Source organism: Gigantopelta aegis, unplaced genomic scaffold (assembly GCF_016097555.1).
Source record: "Gigantopelta aegis isolate Gae_Host unplaced genomic scaffold, Gae_host_genome ctg5496_pilon_pilon:::debris, whole genome shotgun sequence".
Taxonomy (NCBI): domain Eukaryota; kingdom Metazoa; phylum Mollusca; class Gastropoda; order Neomphalida; family Peltospiridae; genus Gigantopelta; species Gigantopelta aegis.
This window is the reverse complement of record NW_024534445.1, coordinates 815-21550: the sequence shown is the minus strand read 5'-3', so window position 1 is coordinate 21550 and position 20736 is coordinate 815. Positions and strand designations below refer to the sequence as shown.

The 20736-nt window shown below is 35.0% G+C and overlaps 2 protein-coding genes across 2 annotated transcripts; one reads left to right on the top strand and one right to left on the bottom strand.

The window, feature by feature from the left end:
• Positions 1–181: 181 nt before the first annotated feature.
• On the top strand, positions 182–16401 carry LOC121366384. The gene is made up of 7 exons (XM_041490852.1): positions 182–347; positions 4186–4329; positions 10270–10416; positions 13708–13825; positions 14606–14679; positions 15134–15480; positions 16259–16401. The coding sequence occupies exons 1-7, from the start codon at positions 182–184 to the stop codon at positions 16385–16387; spliced, it is 1125 nt and encodes a 374-aa protein (XP_041346786.1). The 3' UTR covers positions 16388–16401.
• Position 16402: 1 nt separating this feature from the next.
• On the bottom strand, positions 16403–18021 carry LOC121366383 (KRAB-A domain-containing protein 2-like). Its single transcript, XM_041490851.1, has 3 exons — positions 17948–18021; positions 16480–17155; positions 16403–16411 (listed from the first exon to the last, which is right to left on the bottom strand). Exons 1-3 carry the CDS (start codon positions 18019–18021, stop codon positions 16403–16405), a joined length of 759 nt encoding a protein of 252 aa, XP_041346785.1.
• Between the last annotated feature and the right edge of the window lie 2715 nt (positions 18022–20736).

Here is a 20736-nt window from a genome sequence, read left to right as displayed (position 1 = left end):
CACATACACATAATTTACCGCAGTATTGAATTATTTGCCATATAATATTCTATTCCAACGCGTTAAACACGCAGTTTTTCAATTATTTTTAAACATAAAAGACTAACCTTTAAACGACAGAACAAATTTTGATTATTTCACTTACAGTTATGATTAAACACCCATTACAAATGACGTGATCATGGTTTCTGTATCTATAGAATGTCGACACAATACATTTGGACCTAGCTGCTTGTTTAACTGTACTGAACGACACTGCAAGGGAGACAATTCAAGCTGTGATATTCAAGATGGTGCCTGTCAAGATGGCTGTCAGCCAGGCTGGACGAATGCAAATTGCACTGAGAGTAAGTGAAACCTAAATGCAACTATTAATAATTTTAGTTGACCACCTAATCCAAATATGCTCAGAAAACGTTTCGATGGCATTTATTGTAAACAGTGAGTAACCATGCTGCATCATGGTTCTAGGTGACCGATGAACCTACCAATCATCGCATCATGTAGTGCTGGAGGTTATTTATATTACTGATGTCGAAATGTCCATTAAAGGGTCATTCCATGTTAACTCTATCACCCGAAACACTGACACTCTCAGATTTTAATGAAACTTAATACACTAGTAGGGGCCAATGAAGTAACCTTTCAGCCAGAAACGTAGACACATCGGTGAAGCGGTGTTTGAGATATAGATCGTCAAAGTTTTACCAAATTCATCAAAAATGGACCAAGTCACTTTATTAGAAATGCTCCATATTAAGCTAGGAAGGCCATTAAACTATCATTGTAAAGCGTTTTCGAAGAAGACCAAATTGAAAGCTCTGTAAAAAATAATACATATTTTCAGATTGACATTGACCTCCCTGAAATTAATAATCGCAGACGTTTTTTTTTTTAAAGTTCGCAAAAATAGATATATATGTGTATAACGGTCCCTATGAAGTTGATAGTGTAAACTTAAAGTGTTTCTGAGATAGAGCCAATTATGTATACATGGGTACTCCAAATATATCCTATAGTCCATTAATATTAAAAGTCACACTTGATGTACTACAATTAATAGTGCCAACTGTCACTTTTAAATTGAACAAGACTATATAATGTGATGTATATGGCATATTATTTGATTTCTAAATATAATACTTTATCAGAATATACTCATTATGGGATTCCCCACTTGGAAATTATGGGAGTTGAAACAAGTCTTCAGCAGCTCTTTGATGAACACATGATTGACACAGTAGAGTATAAACAGTGAATATCTACTTACTGTTCATGATCGAAACAATGAGGCCGAGTTCAATTGACTTCCAGAATAACATGTGTAGACATCTTAAGGTACCACAACACTATGATTGTATTGGCAAGCAACAATCTGCCTTCTTCAAAGAAACCCTAGAGTCACTGCAGCCTGGTAATTTTCTCGTCGTTGGAGATTTCGCAGATAACTATTCTTTTGTACTCCAAGACAAAGCATCCCATATAAGTTATGTCATAATTTTTGAATGCAAAATGCTTGACACCATCCCATGGATAGGGTCCATTTAATAGTGTTGGTGGAACAGTGAAGTCTGGTGACAAAAGCTAGCGTTCAAAGGCCTTATCATCAGCAAATTATCACTCCAGAACAGCTGTCTGGCTTTGCATCAACAAACATCTCTTCTATCTCCTTTCAACTCACCAATACTTAAGACAATCACCAAGAAACTGTTGCCCTCAAACCAAGACTGGAGAAAACAAAAACCATAACTGGTACTCAAAAGCTCAACGTTTTGCAGACCAGTACCATTGATTAATCTAAAAGTAAGTGAGTGCTCTTCTTTCACAACATTGCGGAGAGACGCAGTGACTGTTGAAGTGGACAGTGGTGGCCCAGAGTATCAAGCAGTAGAACTGAACATTCTTTACCCACATGGCCCTTCCCCTTTAGTCTTTACTCGTGGCCCAGGCATACTACAGGATGGAGTGAATGCATTTTAACTCCTGTTGAACCGGCCATTAATCCTGCTGGCCGAGTGTACAGTCTGTCAGAGAAGGAAGCACGATCAAGAGTGTGACTGACCATGTTTTAAGCCATCACATTCAGATAAACCTAAGCATATGAAAATAGGTTAGAAATATGGAAGGCTGGACTTAAATGTTCGGTGTATAGTATGTTTGCAGTAAAAGTGTGGTTTGGTTAGCAGAAATATTCCATTATCTTAAATTAGTTTGAACAAAGCAACGACTCTAAGATTGTGTATGTTACATAAAATTGTTTCATTATCATTTTGATTTTAAAAGACATTATTAGAAACAACCAGCCTCAGTGGTGTGGTGGTTAAGAAATCGGACCTAAAGTTGGTAGTACAGGATTCACAGCCCGACACCGGCTCCAATGCAGATTGAGTTTTAACAACTCGGTGGGTGCGCGTAAGGCCACTACACCCTCTTCTCTTTCATTAACCACTAACAATTAACAACTAACCCACTGTCCTGGACAGACAAACCAGATAGCCGAGGTGTGTGCCCAGGACAGCGTGCCTGAACCTTAATTGGATATAAGCATAAAAAATACATGTAAGTTGAAATGATTACTGGAAACAGTGTTTTCAGGGTGGTCTACAGCTTACTTGAACTATTAATTGGCTAAACAAGTCGTTGTGTGAAGCACTCACTGTGATTCAGTTAAGTGCAGAGCACCCATGTGTACATAACTGACTCTATCTCAGAAACTCTTTAAATGCACATCCTGAGCTTCATGAATACCTTTCGACACATATATATCTATGTTTTGTGAACTTTTTGAAAACATCTGCGATTACTAATTTCAGCGAGGTGAAGGTCAAGGTCAAAGTCAATATGAACATATATTTTATTATAATTAGAGCTTTTAATTTCACTAGAATTTTTTATTCTTCTAAAAAAAACTTTACAATAATAGTTCAGTGACCGTCCTAGCTTAATCTGGAGCCACGTTATCACATTTTTAATAACATGACACGGTTCATTATTGATGAATTAGTTAACCTGTGACCTGTATCTTGGAAACCATTGGACTGATGGGTCCACATTTTTGGCTGAGATTTTGTGTCTAATTTCCGTACTAGTGTATAAAGGTTCAGTAAGATTTGAGGGGGTGGGGGTGGGGGGGGGGGGCAGTGAAAAAAGGTAAGACAGTGATACATTTGACATGGAATGACCCTAAAGTGAAACTAAATTTGTCTAAGTAATTGATCCCGTTAATACCTCAGTATCGCACATCTAGCCAAGTTAATTTTCCTTTCTTTTTAGATAATAATAACTTTATTTAATGAGGCTGACAGATTTAACCCAAGCTAATCTTTCACCAGGCTCTCAGCAATACATTGAAACACTAGTGACAAAACAATGACATATATAAATATATATATTTAGTACTATACTACTGCAATAAATGCATGCAAACAAATTGACTAGAGAATGAATGAATGAATGAATGAATGAATGTTTAACGACACCCCAGCACGAAAAATGCATCGGCTATTGGGTGTCAAACTATGGTAATGGAAATTGACTAGAGATACACATAAAACAATTCTAAAACTAGAAAGTAGAAAAAGTACTAATACTACTAATAATTTTGAAACCTTTTATTTGACAGACATTTGTTAGTAATGCATTATTATCATAAGACGCGCTAAACATATAGAAATTAAAACAACAAAGAAACAAAAAACCAATAACTGTTCAGCCAAGTAGATCTGCCAAAGATTTTGTGTCAGATTGTGTTTGAAGCTCGCAACTGACGTGTGGTGACTAATATCAAGGGAAATTGTATTTCATATCTGTACACCTGAGTAACTGAAGGACTTGATATATAACTCAGTGTGAGACCTGGATAATTGAAGTTTGTAATGGTCAGATTTCAGTTATTGTTGTTAGAAACAATGTAATATATTCGTGGGAAATTCCATTTAGTGCTTTATACACCATGTTTCCGATTTTATTCTGTCGGAGAAAGGTTTATTTTTCTGAAAATAAACTAGTAGACATAACCTATCGATCATTCACACAGAATTCATTGCCAACGGTTACCCGAGTATATTTCCTGTGTTATTTGGATATAGGTGGTCATATTGTGGTTAAAAGCCAAACAATTCCGGTAAATGTAAACATATTTGACGTGCATTTTTTAATGTATATATTTTATATCATTTTGTTTAGAATGTGAAGAGAATTCGTATGGTCCAGGTTGTGTATTTAAATGTAACAAGAGACACTGTCTAAATAAGGTAGCTAGCTGTAATCACGTTCACGGGTCGTGTGGAGGAGAGTGTGAGAATAACTACAACGGAACTGACTGCACAGGTATAAAACAATTAAAATGGGAATGTGTTAATTTTGTCACAATTTGTTTCTACGATATATTTGACAGGTTTATTTTACATTTTTGAAATAAAAGATTTAGGAAATAATATTGGTGACTAAAGAGCTGTACATTTTATTAAAATATTTTCCTCCGTAAAAATATATATATAGACAGACGGACGGACGGACGGAAGGACGGACGAACAGACAGACAGACATACATATATATGTAGATAGATAGGTAGGTAGGTAGGTTGGTAGGTAGATCGAAAACAAAAATCCACGTATCTCAGTTATAAATAAAGAACCCAGGTTAATGGGCGAAATAACTTTTTTGATAATTGTTTTTTACGGATACGTGGCTATTTGTTTCGATAAACTTCACACAAGAATTCTTTATAATTGTTAAACACACATACATGCATACACACATACATACATACATACATTATATATATATATATATATATATATATATATATATATATATATATAGATAGATAGATAGATAGATAGATAGATAGATAAATGGATACATACATACATACATACATACATACATAGATGCCTTCACGTGAGACATACTACTGTAGATATGGGGCCGTATGAATGAGAGGCGGATAAGTCCACTATCCGGGAATAGTGCCTATCCGCCGGATAAGTGGCGAAATTTGGTATGCATAACGGCAGGATAGAGCTCCCCGAATAGCCTAAACGCGAATAACGCTATTCGCTACATTTTCTGCGTATAAAGGCCTATCCGCCGGATAAGTCTGAACGGAAAATGGTCGCGCTGGTGTGTTGCGATACAGAAACAGGCAAATATGTTAACAAAACTGGTTATTTCTTGATCGAACAAAGCAACTTGACACTTTTTATAATGTGGAAAAACATGAAGAATATAAATTTGAACAACAAGATATTCTGAAGATCACAGATGAAATAGCGGGAAACAACGAAGTGTCCAGTCGGTTGGGCGTGTTAACGTCGCTGTCAAAAATCTACAAAAGTACAAGTTTGCAACACTTTCAATATGTCTACGGTAACTGATCGGTGAGGAACTTGTTTTTATATAACAATTATTACATATTTATTTCAGTTTGTTTGTATTTGCCATATCGCCATGCATTGTCTTCAATGTTTTAATGTAACCTATCGAAAACCGTCCCCCATCAAAAACCCTCCCATTGGCATTGTACTTGCTATCTCTTTTCAACTTTAAACAACGTAAGCACGAACTTTGATTACGTCATACATGTATGTTGTTCACGAAAACACGTCGACAACTTATCCAAAAATGGGAAGGTTATTTGGGGGAAATATACAAACATGGAAATATAGAAATCAATTTGTATGTTTTTATTGGGGGTGGGTATACCTGGGAACACAGACAACGGCTTGCCAAACTACTAGCCTAAGGTAAGCAAATAAAGGTTTTAAATTTTCACAAAATTGTCGGAGTAAATAATATTAAACGCACCGGATGATTGAAATGACCATGCACAGTACTGTAGATTGTGTAGTGTAGGCTACCATTTTAGCGGAACATATTTTCCGTAACTGAAACAAGTAGTTTAATTTAATTTTTATTGAAAACATGTACAAGATATATAATAATTATATAAGCTATTTTCATTGATTTCACTTATTTATGTATGTGTTCATTTTATGTTATAGGCATGCATCAGTCAACAATTTAGTGAGGACTGACAACACTCTTCAGCAGGTGCCAAACCACAAAACGAACATGGCTGTAGCAAATGGTGACATTCTGTAGCAAATGGTGTTATTCTGTCAATGTGCAGGTAATGGAGACAGTGCGTATGTGTGTGTGTGTGTGTGTGTGTGTGTGTGTGTGTGTGTGTGTGTGTGTGTGTAAAACCATGTGTGTGTGTGTATAGACAGCGGAGAGAGAGAGAGAGAGAGAGAGAGAGAGAGAGAGAGAGAGAGAGAGAGAGAGAGAGAGAGAGAGACCCCCCCCCCCCCCCCCCACACACACACACATACACAGACAGAAAGAGACAGAGAGAACTAGCTGAAGTAATTATTTTAAAGCATAAAATATGGCGTTGGTAAGATAATTTAACCACTAAACATAAGATACAATTGTTCACCATTATTGAAGCATATATTTGATAAAAGTAAAACTATTTAGTTACATAACAAATCTATCATTTGTAAAAAAAAAATAAAAAAATAAAACAGTGGTCTATAAACATATATTGTGACATGCTGTCAAATTATTTTCTTTCTTTTTTTTTTACCTTGGTGAAGCAGATGATTTGTTCTTTTTCTTTTAACCCCCCCCCCCCCAAAAAAAAAAAAAAAAAAACTCCAACAACAACAAAAAAACACAAAAAAAACAACACCTGTTATTACCCAGATCACCTTATTATCATAAATGTCATACTTGTAACATTTTGTTCCAAGTACATGGCGCATAAGTTGCTGTTTACTCTGGTTGTGAACCCAGGTGCATCTAAAGTGAGGATATATACAGCTGGACAAAGTTCAAGCAAGGTGTTGAATGTGTGCGTTTTGGAACCTTCTAAGATCCATAAAGTCATTATGGTTTGTGTAATGCTGCATAACTGTGCTAGAAAGCCCCATCTGATTCAGAGAAATTCAATGACAGTGATCCAGGTTTTGTTTTGTTACAAGATGGTAACTTTGATATGAAAGAGATTTCAATCCAAGTGGTTCATGATGTTGATAGCAGAGCTGTTATTTACTAGTAATGCATTTACTCTTAAAGACAGCTGTAGATGACAAAGTAATTTGCATGCTCTGTTAACACAAAATGATATTCATATTTTACATTTTTCATACATCTTCATTTTGAATTTAAATCAATATGCAACAGGAAAATAATGTTACAGTTAGATGATTATAATTGAGAACTTCAATGCAAAACAATTCATAAAATAAAGACAAATTAACAAAATAATTATGAAAAATACATGAAATTGTTTTAAAATCTGATAACAAATAAAAAATAATTTTAAGTCATAATTTTTTTTCATATACAATACTGAGTAACTTTAATTACATGTTCCCTCTGACATGTCACCCACTGTGTTTATCTTAAGTTATCTACACTTGGTTTATTTACTTCTACACTACACTTGCTTCACTCTTCACAATTTGTAAGGTGAAATACATTATAAATATTACTTTGAATTGTCGTTGTTTGTTGTGTATTTCAGTGTATGCTCTGTTTGACAATATGTACTGATTAAAAGAAATAAGGGATCACACCAACACTTACAGGAGATAGTGACTGCAACAAAAACACTCATCTATTGTGTCAGGAAGTTAACCATGTTACTGTCATCCAGTCTCACATTGCTGTCATTCAGTGACTCCCACATTACATCTCCGTACTTTATACAGACATTAGTACGATACTAGCATTGGATACTAAGTGTTCCCTTATTTCTTTTTCTGTATATTTTGTATATCATGTACAAAACATCATTTAAGTTTATGGTATTTTAAGTTTCAACATGGAATAGAGTATATATACGTGTAACATGGAATTAAGTCCCTATGTATTAAAAGAGTAAATACTAGTAGTTAACATCACTAGTCATTTAAGATACAGTTGGTTTGACGGACTAATGTTATTACACTCGGTACAATAATGGAAATCAAATCTTTGTAGAGCTGACTGAAAGCAATGACAAACTAATGAAAAACTAAAATTAAAAGTTCCATTCTTGTGATGTCCATAATTGAGCACTCCATTTCCCTCTATGTCTTGGATATGCCTCTAAAAGTTGTTTATGTGTGTTAAGTAATACTGAGGACATTTTAAAATCTAACTTTTATTCCAGATTATAAATTGTATATTTTCATTTAGTTTTTAAAAATATTATTTAGTTTTTTAATATTATTACTTTTGCATGGTTATTAAATAATGATAACGGAAGATTGCCCCTGTATTAAAAGCAGTTTCCCTTTCTCTTTTGGGGGTTCTGCCTACATATTTTAGACTATGACTGTGCGTGCCGTAATTCATTTTAACAAAACCCCAAGTGTGTTTCATTGGGTGTTTATTTTCATAAATGTTCAGTCCATTTTGTTTACTGAACCAAAAGAAAACTGTTGCAGTGGTGGTAGGATTGGGGATGTTGGTAGGTGTGGGGCTCATAATCCACATGCAAAAAAAAATCTGTATTTGTATAAATTCGGACAAAAAGTATATTATCGTCATCAAGTGCAGGTAATCAAGTTGAGTAAAGAATTTACCTGTCGCGTATTTCTTTGTTATTTCTCTCTCCATCTACCCCTCCCTATCTCTCCCCTCCCACCTCTATCTCTCTCTAGGGCTCTCTCTCTCTCTCTCTCTCTCTCTCTCTCTCTCTCTCTCTCTCTCTCTCTCTCTCTCTCTCTCTCTGCACATAGGCCTGTATAAGAATCACCACGCATTGTTACACGGGGGAGTGGAGCGGGATGTAACCCAGTAATAAAGTGCTCGCGCAGTCGGTTTGGGATCGATCCCTGTAAGTAGACCCATTGGGCTATTTCTCGCTCCAGCCAGTGCACCAGGACTGGTATATTAAAGGTTGTGATATGTGCTATACTCTCTATGGGATGGTGCATATAAAAGATCCCTTGGTGCTAATCAAAAAGAGTAGCCCGTGAAGTGGCGACAGCGGGTTTTCTCCCCCAATATCTGTGTGGTCCTTAACCATATAACCGTAAATAAAATGTGTTGAGTGCGTCGTTAATAAAACAGTTCCTTCCTTTAACATGGGTTACGTTAAAAATAATACTGTCAGTAGAATGATTGAAATATATAGAGAAAGGTTTTAAGGCCAGCTCATTTTGCCCGAATGTCTTCTTCGTTTTTACCCGAATTCGAAGATTGCCTCCCCTCACCCTCGGACGCTTATGGTTGGTGTTTGACCTATTTTGTTTTTGGGTTTTTTCCTGGGGGTTCCCACGACTGGTATATCAAAGGCCGTGGTATATGCTATCCTGTCTGTGGGATGGTACATATAAAAGATCCCTTGCTACTAATGGGAAAATGTAGCGGATTTTCTCTCTATCACTGTCAAAAATGACCATATATTTGACATCCAATAGCCGATTATTGATAAATCAATGTGCTCTAGTGGTGTCGTTAAACAAAACAAACTATTTTATTTATTGACCTGTTTTCCATTTATCTCCCTCTGTATCTGCATTTCTATAGTTTATTGGTATGCTGGGTGCTATATCATGGTCCTCCATTTTAATTTATTTATTTGGCAAGACTATTTGCTCTATTTTATTATTATTTGTTTTTAATTTGCACGCCTTCCTAAATATATACTGCACTTTTAATGACTGTTAATAACTGGATTGCTATATATTTTTTTTCTTATAACTATGTATTTAATTTTATTTATAAATTTTCATTATTAGTTTTGTATTATTATTATTTAGTGTAATTTTAATTTTAATTTTAATTTAATTTAATTAATTTAATTTTAATTTATTTTCATTTAATTTTAATTTATTTTCATTGTATTGTATTGTATTGTATTGTATTGTATTGTATTATATTTATAAATAAATGTATTTATATATTTTATTTATTTATAAATATTAAACGATACACTGTTCTTTTTGTTTACAAAAGTACATTGTAAGCGCAACGTTAGGTTCCAGAATGCCATACGCGGCGAGGAGTTCCCTCAATCTAAAAATAACGCCACTGGATAGCTATTCGCGACGTCATTTACGTTTATGCATACCAAAAAGCGAATAAATTTAAACGCGATTAGCAATCCGCGTTTAGCCGCTATCAGCGTTTAGTTTTATCCGCTCCTCATGCATACAGCCCATGGTGTACCATCAATGCATGACAAACATTGCAAAAACATGATTTCTTTATTTTCAACCACTATTCTCCATGTCAAGCATTATTTAAATCTGTATATAATTTCACAGAGTGTGATGCTGGACAGTATGGCCCAGAATGCAATTCCTCGTGCAGTGCCAGACACTGTAAAGCTAATGATGGAGCATGTGATCACGTGATTGGTTTATGTAATGGAACATGTGAAGCTGGTTGGCAAGGAGACGACTGCACTCTCAGTAAGTACGTAGAGTCATGTTCTAGGTGAGTTACCGCAATACTCGAAGCATAATAATTGTTGGGGTTACATTATACTATAATTTTTTTTTTTTTTTTTTTACATAGTAGTTATTCGTGTATATCATATCACTGCATATTATTAATAGTTTGTTAATTTATTAGGGCCCGCAGAGTGTATTTGAAAGTTGCAGCCACTGTCAATTTGATTGCTTGGGAGATTCACATTTGAGTGACTATGTTTTAGAAGGTATGGCGGTATTTTGGGTTCCATATTTTGGCATATGGCATTTCTAGGCTCTTGAAACAGTAATTGAAAAAAATGGGAGACATCGTCCCCACGTCCACACTCCGTTCTGCGGTCACTGTTTATATAGTAGTTCTCAATTTATATTACAGCCTTTATTGTTGAAACGTTTTAAGCAACTTTGTAACTTAAAATCATGCTGAAACTTGTAAACCCAAGTTTTCCTATATTCTATTTTTTTTGTTTTTGCTTTAAATATCTGATCACATAATATATTATTATTCTAAAACAACTTTCATATAAGCCTTTTCTCCATTGGCCCCTGCGTGTGCTGTAACCTCACCGTGGTGCAGGGGTGTAACATTATCTTTGAGAATGGCCAATACAGCACAAAATTGAAGTTTTGAGTAAAATTCAGTATCCGTAAAATTCTGTGATATTTGTGTTTTTGCACAGTTCTTTACACTGTTTTTGTTTAAGTCTTGAATTTTTATATTGATGTTGATCATCACTTTATTTATTTTCATTACCATTGTATGACACCCAATAGCCGATGTATTATTTGTGCTGGGGTGTCGTTAAACATCCATTCAATTCAATTCAATTTCTCCATTGGTTAATGTTCGTGAAAAATCTGAAGATAGATGTATGCTGTCACGGACAACAAGGATTTGTCACAATTACAAAATTGTGAGAACGCTGTTACTTAGCCGTATGTGTGGTGTTTTCATTAGTATATTAATTCCGCGTCTTTCTTTACATTTAAACGTCAATATAAATAATTTAGAAAACATTTATGACTTAAGATGAAAATGATGTTATTGTTAATATTATAGTGTTATTATTTAATGTCATTGTAATTTGTAACAACTCGTTAGCAGCAATTAACATCCACCCATCCCTAGTAATGTTCTGTCACTGATCGATCGCTAGCTGGGCTGTCTGAACAGGCCAGTGGGTTATTTTTTAGTTGTTAGTGGTTAGTGAGAGAGAAGAAGATGTAGTGGTCTTACACCTACCATTGAGTCATTAAAACTCGCTCTGAGTGGGAGCCGGTACCTGCCTTATGTCTGATGGCTTAACCACGACACCATCGAGGCCAGTGACCAAGTTTAGCAGTCAATTCGATCATGTGTCTTGTCTGGCTTTTCTAGTTTGTGTTCCCAAATTGGCACAAGTAGGTCTTTCAGAAATAACTCTATCAGAATCTGAATTACACCATTTTTATTTAGAACATACTTTTTGAGACAATAATATTCATAACGACAAGATGGAAACGCAATTTTAAACAACAATAACTGCTTTAAAATATTTATAAAAACAATTAAATGAAAATATGTTAACAAAAGTTATAAACTTGTTAATATATCCCATCAACGTGTTTTTTTTGTCCAAAACTAAGCCAGACGAATTCCTCAAAATATATTTAATATGAGGTTGACAAACCGCTTCACAAATGTAAAAGTTCATCATATTCATATGTCTTCCAACAAAAATTAACAGGAAACGACAAACATAGTTTTAGTGTATTACAATAAATTAGGTTCAAAATACAGACTACGATACTAATAAATTTGCCATTTGGTTCACTCCGAAATAGGTGACGCTATTTCAAGAGAAAGAAAAAACAATATTACCTCAATATTATTTCTAATAGGTGTAATATTACAATAGGGGAAATATCACTTTTTCGTCATTAACTATAAGGATTTATCCCTTTTTAATTTTGAGATAAATACATACAGTTAACAATGAAACAAAGTGATATTATGTCATAATTAAACCACGCTGGTTCTTTTTGTAGTAGCATCATCATTTTAAATTGTCGACAACAACATCAATGTTTTGGGTCAAATGGCGTTTAATGTCTGATAATAATTTCTATTGTTTTACCCTGTAACAATAAAATTAAAATGCAATATAACAATACATACATTATGCATATATAAATATCAGGACACACAATATTCCATCATTTAAGTATTTAACACGACATGAGATATAAAAGTAATTAATCCATAATACACAATATGTCTTATGATTATAACAGACAGTTATAATACATAGATACATAATATGCATTATCACGCAAATGTCCAGATAAGTGATTTAACATATGAATTCAATATAACGAATACCAATAAACAACATATTCAATCATGTGAAATACATAAATATGTCCTGAAATAGGAATTTCAATTATATTATAAAAATACATTATAAAAATATATAACATACCAAGTGTGTGACAATAATTAAAATAATAAATAACCACGTAGACACGTTATGTTTCATAAAATATATAATAAAATACAACAATCTCTACTAAAGTGTTCATCACCCCAAACATACACTAGCACACATTGCATCCATACTAAATTATGTTTATCACATATTTAGATTTAGATTAATCAAATGACTGAATTAACAAGAATTAATATTACACTGTACAGTTTATAAAGTTGCAGAAAGATATAATAATTACTTATTATAAATTACATTTACACTATAACTAACCTTAAATCTGTTCTAGGGATATCTTCAATAAATCAGTGTTAACTCGAGAAGAGCAAACTATAATGTGGACCACACCAGTATTTAAGCAAACCGTGAATTATAGTAAGCTATCTCTTCAAACAAGAACACTAAAACCACATCAGCTTACACTGTACCCAAGCTGCAAACAGCAGGACAGGCGCGGCGCATGGATGATAGTGCTATTGATACTAAGTTGTGCAAGGTGTTATACATGCTTGTGCAATTTATAACAAGCCAATATACCTGAAAATAGTGATTAACTTGTCATTATTATATTACAAGAAGAAACTAATTAAAGGTACACTATCTGTTATAATTCATTACCTGTTTGTTGAAAGAAAATCATTAATTACATGAGAGCAAATAAAACCAATGCATTAATATAAAACAATAATTATATACAAATATCCAGAAGTCGATATCATTATATTTTCATAATGAATAAGATACCAATATTAATTATATATGACACATATTTGGAGGCACATCGGAATTTGTGTTATTGCAGGCATTGCACAAACTGCTGCACCTGATGAAAACCCAGGACCAGTTATCGGTGGCGTCCTCGGTACCGCTGTGGTTGTTGTTGTTGTTGTTGTGACTGTCATCGTCGTTGTATTTCTGAGGTAAACCATTTTCAGACGTCAGTTCAAAATAGTTTCAATCTATAATGTCATGGCTGTAGCTGGTATAAATGTTAAGTGCAGTTAGTGGGTGGTGAACAGTTTGAATATTTTGGGGTTATAGAAAATGGCCTTCACAGAATGCATTTTATTGTCATTATGACGTGCGTTGTCTATTTAAGACTGTCTGTTTACATGTGTCAGTGACGTCGCCATTTAGTGATTTTTTATAATGACAGATTAACATAAAATATTATGTTTGTGGGTTTTTTACATTTTGACCCTCTAAATTAATATCATTACATATATAGCGTTTGATTTTTGTTTTTGTGTTTTAAACACAATACTATTTTTATATACTTACCTTTTTGTGACACCCATTAGTCGATGTGTATTTTTGTGCTGGGGTGTCATTAAACATCCATTCATTCATTCATTTAAACACAAACAAGAGAGACAAAGTTGACATCAGAATAGGGGTAACCCCATTGTGTTTTCATTTTCCTTTAAGAACGCATGTCTTAGATGGTAGTTCATCCATATTGTTTTCTTTAGTTAAACATTAGCAAAATCGTTGAATTGTGGAGTTCCCGACAGTTACCTGATAAGACTTCCAGTAAAGTTATTACTATGTCCCGTATTCGTAAAACAAATATTCGTTGGAAAAAAACGTTTCTAACTTTCAATAGATACCTTTGGCTTTTGAACCCACGAGAGTAGATACAGTTCTGTTTGGACCAGTGTCTAAAAACGTAACTCTTTTAACATCATTCTGTTGCTTAGGAGAAGGAAACGTGCAAAGGACAACACCAAAGCTGGTGAACCAATTGTACCAGAGAATAAATCATCTACAAAAGGTATTATGTCACCCACGGTTTTTTTATTTTTATCGGGGTTCTGTTAATTTTGTTTAGTTGGTTTTTGAAAGGAATCGAATACGATAATATGTTTTGAAAATAAAATTGAGCAAATAATCAGTGCAATATTTAGCAATCACAGCCATAAAACTATCAGAAAACCATGGGGTCCATTGTCCTATTCCAAATAATAAAGTGTCATTGTTTGGGTTTTTTTGCATTTTGTGTCTAGTTGAATTAGACAATAGTACTCAATGGCGTAACCAGATTGGGCCATGCCCAAACCCAACCACACCTTTCTTTTTTCTCTCACAAATTTACATGTTTTTCTGTCGCCCCATAACATGACTAATAGCCATTGTGGTTGGTCCCCCAATATGTCCCCGCCCCATATCAAATCTTGGCCATGCCAGTGATAGTACTGTATATTTGAGCACCTCAAAATAATTTACAGAACGAAAACACCATGCACCTGACGTCTCTACCTACGTTAATGTCGAACTATCCTCAACAACCTCTGCCAAAAGGTTTGAGGTAAACAAAACTTTCGCCAGTGCTGAAGTACCAGTCGTAACCACTGGTGATGTAGCACTAGTGGTTGATCAAGGAGAGGCAAAGACAGAAGTCCAACAACCTGACGAAGACGAGGAGGACATACAGGATACTAATACGTACTACAATGATGTCCAACCGGCAGCTCCTTCCTTCAGTCTGCCAGAAGAAGGTTTTGATGTCACAGAACTTGAAGGTATCATCGAAAGCATCAGGAATCAGCCTGGAGGATTTCAAGCAGAATATATTGTAAGATATTTACATTTCTCTTTTTTCTTGGGAGATTACTTTGAGTCTGATTGTTTAGTTACAATTGTACAAAAGGAGAATTGAAACGAAAATAATAGTTTTCGAAACTTTAGCACATTTGAAAAATAAGAATTTCATGTCTAACATTATTATTTCAATACATGAGGGAGGGAAGTAGAGTGAGAGACATACACTGACAACAGAGAGAGAGAGACAGAGACAGAGAGAGAGAGAGAGAGAGAGAGAGAGAGAGAGAGAGAGAGAGAGAGAGAGAGAGAGAGAGAGAGAGAGAGAGAGCTGTCATTTAGGCTGTTTCTACTGGAAAGTAGAAAACTAATAAAATTTCATATGCAATTTGTCATAGAGAGAGGTATTGGATGTACCAGTCGTATGTCTCTCGTTGGGTGGCAAAATGCCAAATGTTGTTGTGTTTTGCTGGAATATGTTTTAATTATGTTTGTTTAGCATTTCAACGGCCCATTCTAAAATAAAATATTTGAGCTGACGTAGAGAGCTATGGGGCATGGCCAGTTGAACTGTTACGGATAATGACAGCGTTATAATCGTATTCTTATGTTATGTTATGACACACAGTCCCTACGTCAGCTCGAAATGTAAGAAATAAATCAACCGCCAGTAAGGAGATTCGAAGCACGGACTGTGAATACAGGAGTCCAACGCTCTTCCAAATGTGCTAATACGGAAATTCCCACTAGCTAGTGCCAGTAGAGAAACATTTTAAACTTACAATATTACATGAATATTACTTTGATTTCAGAAACTTCCAAGTGGGTTCAGACATCCGTACAATGATTCCCAAATACCAGAAAACAGGTGCAAAAACAGATACGCTGGTTACTACCCATGTGCGTTCATACGTGTATTTATCAATGAAAAGTTGTGTTAATATTTGGTATTAGCTTCATAGGTACTGAAGTATACATATATATATGAATGATAACTCGAATTCTTTTGGAATTGAACAAATTTTATGCCTACTGACCAATCATTTGTGTCATTATCTCCCATCCATTCAACAAGTATATCCTTGATATCACCATTTGCCCTTTCCACAGACCCCTGGCTTTGAGGGTGTCGAGGTTTACCATGGACCATAACCAGCCTGGGCCACACAATTTTCAGTTCACTGATAATCTCTGCTGTGAATTCACTTCCATTGTCGCTCTGGAGAATAGATGGGGCACCAATGAGAAGGAATATATCAAGCAGGTGATGAGCGACCTCAGCAGCACGCTTTGAAGTTAGGGCTCGAAGAATGATAAACTTGGTTAGGTGGTCTTGATAAACAAAAATCCACTTAAATGATTTTTGGGCCATGGACTGCATATCAATAAGATCAATTTGTGCACGAGAAGCGAACACATTTGTGAGAATGGGGAGCACTACAACACCCTTAATCCTTGGGCGCTTACGTTTCTTCTGACATTCATGACAATAAGACTTGAAAAGATTGAGAACATCGCGAGTGATGTTTGCATACTTTTTGTTGATTTCTTTGGCCATGCGATCTCGACCACCATGTCCTGTGGCTACATGTGCACGCCTAACCACATCATATGTTTTTTCTATGCTAACATAATAAACAGGATTCTCCCTTGGGTTAACGTGGTTTTTGATGAGTTTTTCAACATCGCCACACTGCAGTATCTCAAACCTGAAAAAAACAACCCAGGAACATTCACTAAATGTTGAATTTTCAAGGCTAAACTTTAAAATCTTCAGTTCATGGCCAGAGAGAAAGGAAAATTAACATTTTGTAAATATAATTGGACCATAGGAATTTTTAAATGTTCCTTAATTTGCATAAATCCAATAGTCCCCCTAAAAACATTTTGACGATAAATATTTTCTGTGTAGTTGATGAATATTTTTAAATGGGTATTTTCTTAATGCAGGGTTAATATATGGCACTCAAACTCAAAGACAGAAAACAGTGGAAGAGTAACATTAAAGGCATAATGCCCAAGACATATTTTACCGTGCTTGTGCCAGTAATGCTATCTGTAACATGCCTGGCTAATAGTGTATGATTGTATTATTAAAATTAACATTTACGTATATCATATTGCTTTCAATATCAATATATTGTTTTATGCCTTTATAAACTCATAGCAATCACCAGAAAAAGTCTGTACTCCATTTCCACCTTAAGTGTACTTTCATCCTAATACCGATTATAACTCATATTTTAAGATCATTACCGAACTCTGGAAAAAAATAATTTGAACATTAAATACTCAATTTTAACAGACATCCACACACCATGTCACATAATTATATTCTTTGAGTGTAATGAAACTAAACATTTATGGGGAAGCATTGTGAGACTAGATATTAATTAGGATAGGAAATGTAATTAATTTGAAAAATATTGTAGTAATAGAAATATTGTAGTATTAGAATTTATGAATGAATAAACACATTGAATGTATTGAAATACACTTACTTTGATAGCAGATAGTATCCATGTCTGCTCTCTGTTCCAGTATCAGCTGCTGCTGTTTTGAGATCTTCTAGCATTTTAAAATATGCATCTTTTGGAATTAACACTTTTCTACAAACTGCATACTTTTTGTAAAGCTCAGTTTTAAATTTATCTTCATAGGACTCTGACATCATGCACTGGTTACAACAGAAGAACTTATGATTGATTGATTGATTTCAACTTATTTTCGTGCTTATATCCAATTAAGGTTCAAGCACGCTGTCCTGGGCACACACCTCAGCTATCTGGGCTGCCTGTCCAGGACAGTGGGTTAGTTGTTAGTTTGTTAGTGGTTAGTGAGAGAGAAGAGGGTGTAGTGGCCTTACACCTACCCATTGAGCCCTTAAGAACTCGCTCTGGGTTGGAGCCGGTACCGAGCTGCGAACCCTGTACCTACCAGCCTGTAGTCCGAAGAACTTATGAGTAAACCCCACAAACATGTTTAGTTTTATAAAGATGAAAGTCATATGGTGTTGTAATCACATATTTGTACTAAGGGATTAGAAGAGGCCACTGCAAGGATTAGAAGAGGCCACTGCAAGTAGCCATGTCTTAATCCATTTGCTTATAAACACAAAGCAAGGCTAGGGGTGAGAATAAACCAGCGAATCATTACAACTAATCAGGGATGAAAAGACATCAATAATACAGCAGATTCTTGGTTGTTTGTTTAACTATTATTAAACCACATAAACATTAATTTGTTAGTAAACACATATACAATGCTTTAATTTAGTTATTGTATAATAATAAATAATTCATGTTAAGTAGTATTTTAAATTATACAATCAATAAAGTTATCCTTGTTTGTTCAACGTATCAACTTTTAAGACCAAAAGCCTGTATACAAGTGCCAGTAATAAGACGTGAATCACTTTAGTCATTCTGTGTAATGTCTGGTCATGATTTTCAGTCATTTCGTGTAATGCCTGGGATTTTCAATTATTTCGCGTATTGCCTGGTGGTCACAGGAACTTCGCGAAGTGACTGATTTTTTTAGGCATTACGCGTAATGACTGATTTCACAGATTGACTGTAACATATATATGTATGTAATTATGTCTCTCTCTCTCTCTCTCTCTCTCTCTCTCTCTCTCTCTCTCTCTCTCTCTCTCTCTCTCTCTCTCTCTCTCTCTCTCTCTCTCTCCTCCTCTCTCTCTCTCTCTCTCTCTCTCTCTCTCTCTCTCTCTTTGTGTGTGTGTGTGTGTGTGTGTGTGTGTGTGTGTTTGTGATTATGTGTAGGCATACGGGCTTCCATTTTTGTATGAGTCAGGCTGGCTTTTTCCCAAGTAAACGAAAATGTCCGAATTTGGACAACAACATCGCCTATATAGGGTTGTAAATGAATCAGTACGCATTTGTTTTCATGGATTATAACTAATTTTGAGGGTAGAAAGATGACAATACATGGTAAAATGTCTCAAGTTAGCACATTTTGCCCGAATATCTGTATATTTTTTGCTTGAATTTGAGGTTTTGCCCCTGTCTCGTCGCTTATATACTTGTAATCCTAAATGTAAGTTCAGTTAATATTTGAAGAGTTCAGGCGCAAAATCCGATAAATGCCATTGTATCCAAAAAACAACTTCTACTATCGTTACTCAGTTCAAGGTGTTATGTTCTGATTTTTGAAATTCTGTCATTTATTTACTTTATCCGACGCAATATAACCGTAAATAAAATGTGTTGAGTGTGTCATTAAATGAAACATTTCCTTTCTCCCTCCTTCCTTTATTTGCAATACTTAGTTCAAATTAAGATCGCCCATTGTGGACGTCATATGTTTTACATACAAAACTTATTTTTTTTAAACCCTCTTTTACAGAACATAACTAAACTCAATTTATCTGTTTTTGCATCTGAACTCTTCATTTGGTATTTGCGTTATAGTTACTGAAGTAAAACATTTAAAATGACAGTTTTCTATTGTGATTCTCACTTTCATCACTAATCTCTCTCTCTCTCTCTCTCTCTCTCTCTCTCTCTCTCTCTTCTCTCCCCTTACTCTCTCTCTCTCTCTCTCTCTCTCTCTCTCTCTCTCTCTCTCTCTCTGGTATGTATGTCGATCTAGCTATTTTAATTTAGCTATTTACTATCTATACAATAGTTTCAACAAATGAAGACATCAATTTATGTACAGTGGAACCTCGTTAGTCCGGACTCCAGTAGTCGGGAATCCTCACCTTACGGACGTTTCTGTTTGCAAAACGAAACGATCACTCAGTAAAGTTATTCATTAATCCAGATATTCAGCTTCCGGAACCGGACGGTCATAATTCTGAACCAAATGTTAAAAGTAAAGGCAAAATGCTTCGTTTGACTGGTCGCCGCTGATTGAACATAAAAGTAATCCGCCAATTAACGCTCAAGGAATCGAGAGAGATAAAATGGCTGCACGGGGTTCCACACCGCAGTTTATTTAACCATTCACCTGTGTTTTTTAGTGTTAGTCGGATAGAGCACAAGTGTTCACAAGTGTTTGATGTTTTTTTTAAAATATAATTTCTTTGATCTATGACCAGACTGGCTGTTTTATTTTATGAAAAATAGAAGAGTATTTTATTTGTAAAAGTGGGTAACTCTTGATCATACCCTACGGTACCCCATGACCTCGTTTTGTAACTACCCTCCTAACTTACCTGTATGATTTATTACTGAATACTGTTCATAATTGTGTTGGTGTCCAACTCAAGATTATTGCCAGTCACCCAAAAAAGACAACGGAACGTCTTTATATGGTTATTGCTATC

What these genes read in the sequence shown, in the direction of transcription:
- LOC121366384 (XM_041490852.1), top strand. Translation starts at nt 182, where the DNA reads ATGGTTTCTGTATCTATAGAATGTCGACACAATACATTTGGACCTAGC. An exon ending in AGGAGACGACTGCACTCTCA is followed by an intron (nt 10,417 to 13,707) that starts GTAAGTACGTAG and finishes GTGTTATTGCAG; the next exon opens with GCATTGCACAAACTGCTGCA. An exon ending in GAATAAATCATCTACAAAAG is followed by an intron (nt 14,680 to 15,133) that starts GTATTATGTCAC and finishes AATAATTTACAG; the next exon opens with AACGAAAACACCATGCACCT.
- LOC121366383 (XM_041490851.1), bottom strand. Translation starts at nt 18,021, where the DNA reads ATGCTAGAAGATCTCAAAACAGCAGCAGCTGATACTGGAACAGAGAGC. An exon ending in GGATACTATCTGCTATCAAA is followed by an intron (nt 17,156 to 17,947) that starts GTAAGTGTATTT and finishes TGTTTTTTTCAG; the next exon opens with GTTTGAGATACTGCAGTGTG.